Below are 10,559 nucleotides of genomic sequence, written 5' to 3'. Positions count from 1 at the left end.
GGCACCATGGATCCAAACCCCAGAATGATTCCTAACCCTAACCTTATTGCTATCCATGTTGCGGTCTCTGCAGTCGAGAATGGTTCCGTTTCGAGTTCACTTTCGTCTTATCCGACGTCGCCATCGAAGACCTCACCACTCCGATCAGCGAGGAACGTCGCCAATCGGATGCCAACGCCCTGATAAAGATTTCTCCTTTAAGACCCCACACGAGCGACGCCACCTCGAGATCGCTCGCTAGATCCGGGAGCTCGGCGACTCAGCCGTTCACGCGAGATCGTCGACGATGAGATACTCAATGTCCCTACTCAATGAGGGTTTACGTTTAAAAAATGAGGTCTTTGTTTAAAAAAATAAGCTCTCTGCTTTAGAAATGAGTTCTCTGTTTATATGCTTGTTTGTCTTTGTTTAACTATCGATGTTTCGCTTAATATATTGCGCTTTACGCTTTAAAAAAAGTGCTTAAATATCGTTGTTTCTATTTAAATATGTACTGAGTGACCAAGATTAATTGGTTTTTATATCCGGGATTAATTTATCATGTAAATATTTGTTTTTCCGTTTAAATATTAATGTTTTTGTTTTAAAAAAATGAGTTTTATGTTTAAAAAAATGATGTTTCATGTTTAAGAAATGAGTTTTTCTGCTTTAAGAAATGAACTCTCTGTTTAAGAAATGAGTTCTCTGTTTAAAAAAATGAGACTTCTGCTTTAAGAAATGAGTACATGCAAAAAGGAATGCAAAAAAGAATGAAAAATGATGTACAAAAAGGTTTAAGAGATGATGGAATTTCATAACTGCAGGGGTAAAAAGGAAGTGAAAACAATAAAGGAAGGGTTGTTCGGGCGTATGCAAAACTCACAAGTACGTTTGGGAAGTTTTGAAATTATCGAGAGTAAAGCAATGAATTTTTCCCAAAATTTTATAAAAAATTAATTATTTTTTCAAAATTATCTCACATTTTTTTCTCATATATAATTCCAATAAAAAAATTTAAAAAAATACTAAAAATAATTTAAAAAAATTAATAAATGTTTATTGATATTAAAAAAATACAGTTAAAAAAATATAAATTTGTAACAGATAAAAATACATAGATTTATGACTGATAAAAAAAAATACAAAGAAAATATTACAATATACCCAAATAAAATATAAAAAATCCTTCATTTCCTTCTGTGCATGCAAAATCAATCTGAAAAAAAGAATGCAATCTGAACTCAATGCAATACCACATTAATTTTTAAACAAAAAAGCTGAAATCTCATCTACTCAGAGCTTTTCATTAATAATAAAAACAACAACAAAATAAGTTCATAAGTCCAATATATAATCCTACTTTTCTTACTGATTGTAACCATTGTCAACTTGGTACATGAAATTGATGCATGCACAATGTTGCAGACATCAGTTACTAAAGTGGCTACATTTGCAAAATCACAATCTTCCCACTTTTTGGAAGATAGATCATTAACCTTCTTCCATTTGATGTTTTAATATTCACAGCTGAGCTTCTTCAAATTCTTCGCTGTAACAGCAAGTCAGCAAGTGTAGAGATATCGATCAATCGTATTTCACCATTTCCTTCGTATTTTGTTTTCTTTGACTTAAATGAAATCCACTTATCACAAATTGCATCGGTTGCTTTATGATAATTTCATTCTTCATTAACAGTATCACGGTAATTGACCATATAAATAGAAACGAGGGTGACTAATGCGCCGAGAAGTTGCAAATTTGAGAATGTTTCTCCCAGGTACAGGTACCTAATAACATACCACACTAAATTTAGAAGCAAGATACAAGAAGTTCGAACGAAACCAGAGACATTGTGCTTGCAAGTGCATTAAGTTCATCTTGGTCTAAAGCCCAAAATATATAATAAATAAATAAATAGAAGAAATAGAAGAAATCTTTTGAGGATTTCAATTTTGAGATAAGCAAATGTAACAAGTAAAATAGCATCTTACTATGGCAATATGTTTGATCGTAATGGTGGTGATCGTCTTACCCGAATATTGAAGCAAACATTGGAGTTAAAAATGTCAGTGAGCTCAGTTTTGTCAAGCTACCTGAGAAAAATTGGAAACATAGATCAAATGATCGGTAAGTTTCGACAAGTTGAACACAAATCTCAATAAAGAAAAAACCTTATTCTAGATGAAGCAGAGATCATAAATTGACCAAATTGTGGCATTCATAAACAAAAAAGACATAAAGTTTAAATGTCAAATATATATATATATATTGTAAAAACAGAAGAGTAGAACCTCTAGTTGCATTGTAGAAGAATACACCATAACTGACAGCACTTCCAAATATACTGGTGTACAGAAGAGCTAGGACATCACCAGATGTAAACTCTGAAAGACTCCCTTTCACAGCAGGGTCATTATTCAATATAGAGATTGCCAACAGAGGAAGCCCTCCAATAAGCATATGCTGTTGCAAACTTAGTATTAGACTAACAACTACATAAATGAAAGCAAAAGGCAAAATATAATATATACGCCTGGAGGAAAACCTTGACGTCCTTCTCTTCATAAACGTATTCAGAAAAAAAAATGATGATGATGAAGAAGAAGAAGAAGAAGAAGATAGAGAGAGAGGGATTAGTTAGATTTATTGATTCTGTCATAAAGGGAATCATATTTCATGACTACATGACTACATGAAAACATGATCTTGGACAAGTTTCTACATTTACTAAAGAGGAAGTTTCTTTTTCAGCAATGGAAGAGGCAACCCCATGTTTTGCTTTGACATTTGAGATATTTTGAACATTATTGTCAAACTAAAATTTTCCTTTAGTTTGTAATAAAATTGCTCAGTTTAGAGCAGCATACCCATCCAGTTGCCATCACAGGATCAGAATATTTTGACACCCAGCGGATCATAACAGTTCCCACTGCTGAGCTTTGGGCCGCAAGAAGCATCCACCATTCCCCACTGCCCCATATGGAGCTGCTTCCTTCAGAAGAAAGTGATGGTACCTGAACATTGACCAATGCTGTGCTCAAATGTAAGGTAGCAAGACAAACTAAACTGTGGTGATATAAAGTCAAACCAATACGCATATTCCTAATAGTTAATCATACAAACCATCAGTGACAAACAACAGCAGAGATCAACCAATTGAGGCATAAGTATAAAATATGTTCGGAAAAATATAGATAATTAGCAGTCAGTAAAAGTGCAATTCCAGATAAACCTCAGGTTGCCATGCCAGAATTCTGATTTTGGCCATAACTTACGGGTCACTCAAGCTTTTCAATCACCAATAATGTTTCAATCAGAAATAGTTATCAAACAACACATTTCTATTATTTTCTCTAGCATTTTATATATTGTAAATAGATCATTGCTGCTTCCTAAACCAAAAATGTAGAAACAAAAACAGTATTGGAGACTGCAATTGGGGCATCTTTTCTTCTCGGCAACTTGTCAACTTGCCCAAAAACATCCCTTATGAAGAGCTTATCCTTAAGTAAAGCTTGCACTGTCCAAGTTAACCATTTCCTTAGGATGTAGATTTCGAGGCATGTAACATAAAGTATGCTCAACATATGAAGCATGAGGAAATATAACCACTATGAAGCCTCCAAGATGACCTCAAAACTATATATTTTCCTCCATAAATTGCTACAGAAAGTTTTCCTAAAAGGGAGGATTTTCCACTTTGGACAAGCAGGACTTGACAATTGGTCATATCATAAACCCTTGTATATAAAGCTTGCAGATGCAGCTTGGGCAAATTTTCTTAAGCACACCCAGCCACATATTTATGATGTTCAGTCCAACAACCAATATAACTGAAACTGTTGCCATCATAACAGCAAGAGTCAGTAGGGCAATTACTTTAGGTTGGGCATATTTTGAGGCCAACTACAGAATAATGATCTGATCCTTATATCACAGCACATTTGATAGCCAGAGTTTTACCAAGACCAATTGCCAACCAATGTCTCTGTGATAAAAAAAAAATTTAAGTAAATCAGCTATACATGAAAATCCACACCCATTTATTGAAGGTTATAAACATCAAACATTTTAACATTCAAACTTCTAAACAACACAAAGACAGCATAAAATCTTTGGATTAATAAACTTACCAACATTACTCGACAAGCAGCTTTGTTAAACCATATCCCCTAATGACAAGAATTCAAATCTTGTTCTTTCAAGCATATCTGTGAGATGAAGATTTCAACTAGGAAAACTAAAGAGCAGTTGTAATAACTAAAGCATTGCTAGTACTGGAGGATACCATCAAGATCAAATTCTCAGAAACAGGACATGATTATGAACATTTGCCTCACTAGTATTTTGTGAGCAAGCACAAAATAATGCAATTGTAAAGCAGCATTATTCAATAATTCATGGTTATTCTCATCTTATGGATTATATGGTGTATATCCCAGTTTAGTTTAAGTGTGCAATAGTTCTTTTGGGGTTATGTTGATAAGACCCTAACCCTTTTTTGGCTTTAATAGAGTGTGGTAACCTATATTTTGTATTTCAACAACTACTTTTTAATCTCTAAATTTATCAATGAATTACTAGTTCTCTTCTTCGATTTAATTCTTGGTTTGTTTAGCATCTAATATTAACTAAATCATCAACCGTCATCAACCGTCATCTAGGACCTACTATAACAAATAAATTCTGGTGGAGCTCAAAGAAAAATGCTTCTCCTAAATTCGTATCTAGAATGAGCAATAAGAGGAAAAACATCACTATTACGATCCATGATACACTGACTTTTATGATAAAATTCATAGGACCTCCAGAGGATAACAGAAAAATAACATAAACAAGACTAATAGAAATGATTCAAGGATGGCAAATATGAGCACCCCATTTTATACTGATGTCATGTCTTATACATGCTCCTCAAAGCCATCTTATCTATATCCAGAATCTCTTTTGTTTTTAAGCTTTAAGCTGTATCTTGCTAGGAGATTTATCGCAAAAGCTATACCTGGCATTGTATTATCTGCGAGATACATTAGAGCACCGACGCAACGACATTGGAAAGGAATTAACGATATACTAGCTATAGGTTTATTTTATCCTCGGGTGCTCTCATTCAACCTCATAGGATTCGTTGATACCGAATACTTATTTGATCTTTATAGAGGCCGATCTCAAACCGGATATATATTCACTTATAATGTATAGCTATTTCATGGCGCTCTACAAAACAAACTCTTATAGCTACTTCATCAAATCATGCTCAAATCCTAGCTCTTCATGAAGTAAACCGTGAATGCCAATGGTTATGATCTAAGATTGGACATATACAGTCCTCATGCAAATTGCCATCAGTTACAACAAATGCCACAATAACTTATGAAAGACAATAGTGCATGAATTTCTCAAATAAAAAGAGGTTATATTAGGGATGTTAAGACAAAGCACATCTCACCGTAATCTTTTTACACCCATGATCTTTAGAACATGGGTGACATAGAAATTTAAAATATTCAATCAAACGAGAATCAAGCTGATTTATTAACAAAATCACTCCCCAAGTGCATTCATCAAAGTCTTATCGAAGACTCAAGAATATAACTCCCAAAATAATTAAAGGTTATTTATTTGAAGGGGCGGATGCACTCTTTTTCCCTTCGCCACAATTTTTATCCCAATTGGTTTTCTTGAGACAATTTTTAATGAGGCAATAACCCTCAAATACACCAAGGATTATGTACTCTTTTTTCCTTGACTAGGTTTTTATCCCATTGGGTTTTTCCTAGTAAGGTTTTAATGAGGCATATCCTTTGGTTACAGGCATCCAAGGAAGGGGAGTGTTATGAACAACTGTAGAATATTATGGATGCTTACTGTAGCAACACTTGTTGCTGTATCAATCACCCATAATATTCCACCAAATGTTACGATAGCAACCGCCTATGTTTCTACCATCCAATTTATTTTTGAAGCATTGGATTGAAATAATTCAGACCATCCATTCATCTGGTGAATGACTATAAACACCCCCTCATATTCTATCCAGTGTACTTCCCTTGTGCTAATCTACTTTAAAATCTTGGTAAATATCCTTTCTTCTCTTTATTAAGCAAATAAAGAGAAGAAAGGATATATACCAAGATTTTAAAGTAAATTAACACAAGAAAACTAATCTGAATCTTAACACTCTTGCTTCTATTTTCCTTTTTCTTCTACTTCTTCTATGCAAGAATATGAAAGAAAATTTATAGTCATTCACCAGATGAATAGACGATCTAGATTATTTTGATCCAACGCCTCAAAATGAATTGGCTGGTGGAACTAATAAAAACATGGGTGGTTACTACAGTAATGGTTAGTGTAATAAGAAAACATGTGTGGTTACTACAGTAAGATCGATTGCTACGATGCCAACAGTTGTTCTAGTAGACATCCATAATAGTCTACATTTGTTCATAACACTTCTCTTTGGATGCTTATAACTAAAGGATATGCCTCATTAAAACCTAATTAGGAAAAACACAATAAGATAAAAACCTAGTCAAGGAGAAAAATTACATAATCCTTAGTGTATTTAAGGGTTACTGCCTCATTAGAAACATTACCTTAAAAAAACTCATTCAAGTGAAGGGCAAAAAAGTATGACATCCCCTACAAATTATTAACCTTTAATTTATTTCAGGAGTTACATCCTTGAGTCTTCTCATCCTATCCTAGTCTCTTTTGTTTTTGTCCAACAATTTTGTTTTTGTCCAACAATTTCTAGTAGACCAACTAGAATCCTACTATAAAAGAAATAATAATAGAGGTAGTGACAAAAGCTTTTCCAATATATAAAGGCACCAAAGTTGTTAATATGAGGAATTAAGAGACATCACGGACAACATCAAAAAGATGTAAAGATTCTCCTAGCAGTGGCTTGACTTTTTTTGTCTTTCCTAATTTAAGAACACCAGACATACCTAACATATTAGGTAGGTGGTATAAATGAGTTTGGTTAAATCTACTCACTTTGAGGATCAAGGCCTTGTGTTTTGGCCAACCTACCCTGCTACCACCTACTATCAGGATGATCCTCATAATTCCCTAGGATTGAAAGTTGAATATGTCCTTGGCTTCAACTAAATAACAAATATATGTTCCAACTCGATGTGAAATACATAGAAAGAAAAGAAAAGGCAATTACACCATATCAATGAGATATTCAAACTAAGTATGAGGATTTCTTTCCATTGGATATAATAACTTATATATATATGATGCAAAAACATAAATTAGCAGTAACCATTTCATTCAAAATAAATAAATTCCTTTGATATTATGCAGAAAAAGAATTCACAAATTCACCATTTTTTTAACATTTAACCTCAAGGAGAATAAGCCCAATAACACCAAGAACAAGTCCAGCTGCCCCAATTGCACCAATTGACTCACCAAATAGCAATGATGCAAGTATGGCAACAGTCAAAGGCTGTGAATCAATGATGACCTGCAAGTTGCAATTTCAAAGTACCATGTGAATATGGTGCTGTTTCTTTAATTATCAAAGAACATATCTTTTACAATGGACAATGTAAAAAAAAGATGAGAAATATGGATTATTTTCAAAAATATAAAATCTAATGTTTGACAAGAAATCCATGATTCTTGCTGAATGTCAAAGACACAGATACACAGGTAAACAGCATGGTCAGCAGTAAAAAACAACGTGGCCTTAGCCTACAATACTACCAGTGAACATCCAAAGGCAAATAATATATTATCCACCCAAAGATAAAGTGAAGACTACATAATAACAGAATACCAAGAGACACCACTATAAGAGTGAAACCTATCATACAAAGAAAGCATCAACTAGCAATAGATGATCAAAGATGAACAATGAAGTGGAGCTTTAGCATAATCTAGAACTCCGCGGGCTGATGACATGAGCTAGTCTCATGAATAAGTGGGAATTCCAACAATTATTCCAGTTCCATAGTAAAATAATGACAGAAACTAGAGGACCAAATGGTGATATAAGAACATCTAAACTCTTATAATAGACAAATAAGGGGGAAAAATCATTCTCTCGGCACACAATCATAAATCCCCATAATAATATTTATCGGCATCATAGTAAGCATGCAAACTAGAATTCACAAGATTAAAGCAGAAAAGACCCAAGGTTTCAGAGCATACACTTCCCAAACCAGCTGATGTTCTCTGCAAACCCTCAGCAAGAAACCCCTGCAAACATTAAAACTCACATAATTAATTACTTCAGTGATGAGAAAACAAACCACTTCTAACAACAATCGCACTAAATACTCATAATATTCAAATAAAAGCCTACATTTTTAGCAACATTTTTTTTCTTCTCAAAAGCAGCATCCCACCTGAAAGCACGCAGCATCAACAACCCCAAAAAGGATAATGGAAATCCAAGCAAGAAAACCAGAAGGCAGTTTCCTCCCTCTAATCGCAGCAAACCCAATCAGCAGAGCTCCAGCAGGGATCAACCGAACAGCCGAAACAAAGAAAGGCCCGGTTTTAGGCATCACCTCCTTCATAACCACCATCGTCGTGCCCCAAAAGAAGAAAGGAGAAACCAGAAGCGCCCAGTCAAGCATCTTCCGGGCCAACCCAAGATCCAAAACCACACCATTCTCCTTTTCCTCAATCTCCAAGCTCAAGAACCGATCAGTCTCCGAAGGCACAGCTTCAACATCAGAGCCCATGGTGGGGTTGGAAGGAGCAGGCTTTTCGCTGCTGGTGGTGCTGCAGAAGACGAGGGTTTTGGGTTGTCTTGATCTAGACCTAACCCTAGAATGAAAATTGACGATGGAGACATGGGGAGTTGGTGGAATGCGTTGAAAATTGGGGGGCAGGAACAAGAGGGAGTTGGAGAGAGTTGACATCATGGTTTGGTGGAGATCGTGCTTGGGATTGAAGCAAAAAAATTAGGGTTTTTTCAGTGGAGTTCCGCCATTAATCTAGTGAAGGAGAGCTTCAGCGAAGGGAAGAGAAAGCTCGGCGGGTGAGAAACGAAACAAGATCACGCATTTGCAATTGGAAACGAAATTGAGAAAACGTTTCCAAGAAAACGGAAAATGAAGAAGTTTTGAATTTGAAATTACATGTATACCCTCAGAAAAATAGGGGAAAAATCAAAATTGTTTATCTGTACATAATGAATCAATGATAACTTCATCCATGAAACTCACACACGGCACATTCTTTATAAAGGGACTGGTGTTCTAGATCGATGCTCTCATTTATTTGTTGTCAACAACTAAATGGTTTATTGGTATATGGGTCATCAATAAAGCTCTTTATTGAGTGTTGAGAGTTCGATTCTCGGCTGAAGGCATATTTTTGGGAGATGTAAGCAGTGGTTGTGTGCGGAGGTCCCAGCATCCATGTGCGAGTAAGTCCCGCCCCCACTTACTCCACCGAGGCTTGCGCATGCCCCTGACGGTTTAGCAGAGCCTTCAAGCTGTCTGTTCCTCTTGTCAAAAAAATCTCATTTGCTACTTTATATATATATATATATATATATATTTGTTGTTCTGAGCATCTGACACTTGATAATTTTTTATGTAGTGCACATATATTCTAAAATAATTGTCTCTCTCTTTCTAGAAAAATATATATATGCTTTCACAAATTTTTTTATTATTATAATTGTTATTAAATATTATTAAAGGTTACATGCCATTTTTCAAATTGCTTGTTACTTTTACTTTGTGTTTTTTTTTATTTTTAAACCCCACTTCTATTATATATATATATATATATAACATATTGGTTATATATACCATATTGGGAGAATTGGTTATAAACCCCTCAAAAGTTCTATAATTGCATATTTACCCTCCGAAAAAACATAATTGTATATATACCCCTGAAAAATATAGGTAATTGTGGATATGCCCTTACTGTTAGATTTCGGTAATCAAACTTGATTAACTATGGTTATAACTTGGATTAAGATATACAAAAGGTCCAAAATAACCCTTGTACAACTTAAAAAAAACTTTTCAAGGGTATATATGCAATGGTATAATCGTAATTTTATATATTTGTTATTTGTTAATAGATGATTTTTCAACTAATTTGAACCCCAAAGGTATATACGCAATTATGTATATTATTCAAGGGTATGTATGCAATTAACTTTTATTCAGCGGCAAATATGCAATTTCAAAAAAATTTTGGGGTACACCTGCAAAAGCCCCTAACATATTCATCTAAGGGCATGAAAAGATACATGAGGCAATTTTTATGACTTTAGCATACTCATTGGAATAATAAAAAACTTACCAAAGTAAATGAACCCTTCTTTCCATCCATTCATGTGTTTATGCATTAATCACATGTGCTTATGCCTTAATCAATGAACATTCTATCTACACATTACAATATAATACTAAGTAGAATCATCTATACATTTATACATCTATATATAATGTTAATTTCATCATAATGGTCTCCATAATTGACACGTGGTACATTCTTAATAGAGAGTGGTGTTCCACATGATCATTTTAATTATTTACTCTCAATCCATATATATTTATCCTTGACAAACATAAATTCTTGAT

General features: G+C 34.3%; 1 protein-coding gene across 2 annotated transcripts; it reads right to left on the bottom strand.

The window, feature by feature from the left end:
* Positions 1-1,452: 1,452 nt before the first annotated feature.
* Positions 1,453-9,036, bottom strand: LOC120275970 (WAT1-related protein At3g02690, chloroplastic). 2 transcript variants are annotated; one of them, XM_039282718.1, is made up of 7 exons: positions 8,352-9,036; positions 8,155-8,202; positions 7,408-7,462; positions 2,847-3,010; positions 2,271-2,442; positions 2,012-2,072; positions 1,453-1,766 (listed from the first exon to the last, which is right to left on the bottom strand). In XM_039282718.1, exons 1-7 carry the CDS (start codon positions 8,874-8,876, stop codon positions 1,658-1,660), a joined length of 1,134 nt encoding a protein of 377 aa, XP_039138652.1. In that variant the 5' UTR covers positions 8,877-9,036; the 3' UTR covers positions 1,453-1,657. The 2 variants fall into 2 exon arrangements, with proteins under 2 accessions (XP_039138652.1, XP_039138645.1); XM_039282711.1 differs by having other exon boundaries at positions 2,847-2,993; positions 7,340-7,462; positions 8,352-9,035.
* Positions 9,037-10,559: the final 1,523 nt, after the last annotated feature.

This window comes from Dioscorea cayenensis, chromosome 2 (genome assembly GCF_009730915.1).
Source record: "Dioscorea cayenensis subsp. rotundata cultivar TDr96_F1 chromosome 2, TDr96_F1_v2_PseudoChromosome.rev07_lg8_w22 25.fasta, whole genome shotgun sequence".
In the NCBI taxonomy this organism is placed as follows: domain Eukaryota; kingdom Viridiplantae; phylum Streptophyta; class Magnoliopsida; order Dioscoreales; family Dioscoreaceae; genus Dioscorea; species Dioscorea cayenensis.
The sequence above is the reverse complement of the archived record's forward strand: the minus strand, read 5'-3'. Positions and strand labels throughout refer to the sequence as shown.

Coding starts and splice junctions, on each gene's coding strand:
- LOC120275970 (XM_039282711.1), bottom strand. CDS start 8,876: ATGATGTCAACTCTCTCCAACTCCCTCTTGTTCCTGCCCCCCAATTTT. Junction 7,463..8,154: donor CATCAGCTGGTTTGGGAAGT/GTATGCTCTGAA, acceptor TGCAACTTGCAG/GTCATCATTGATTCACAGCC. Junction 2,443..2,846: donor CTGTGATGGCAACTGGATGG/GTATGCTGCTCT, acceptor AGTTTGCAACAG/CATATGCTTATTGGAGGGCT.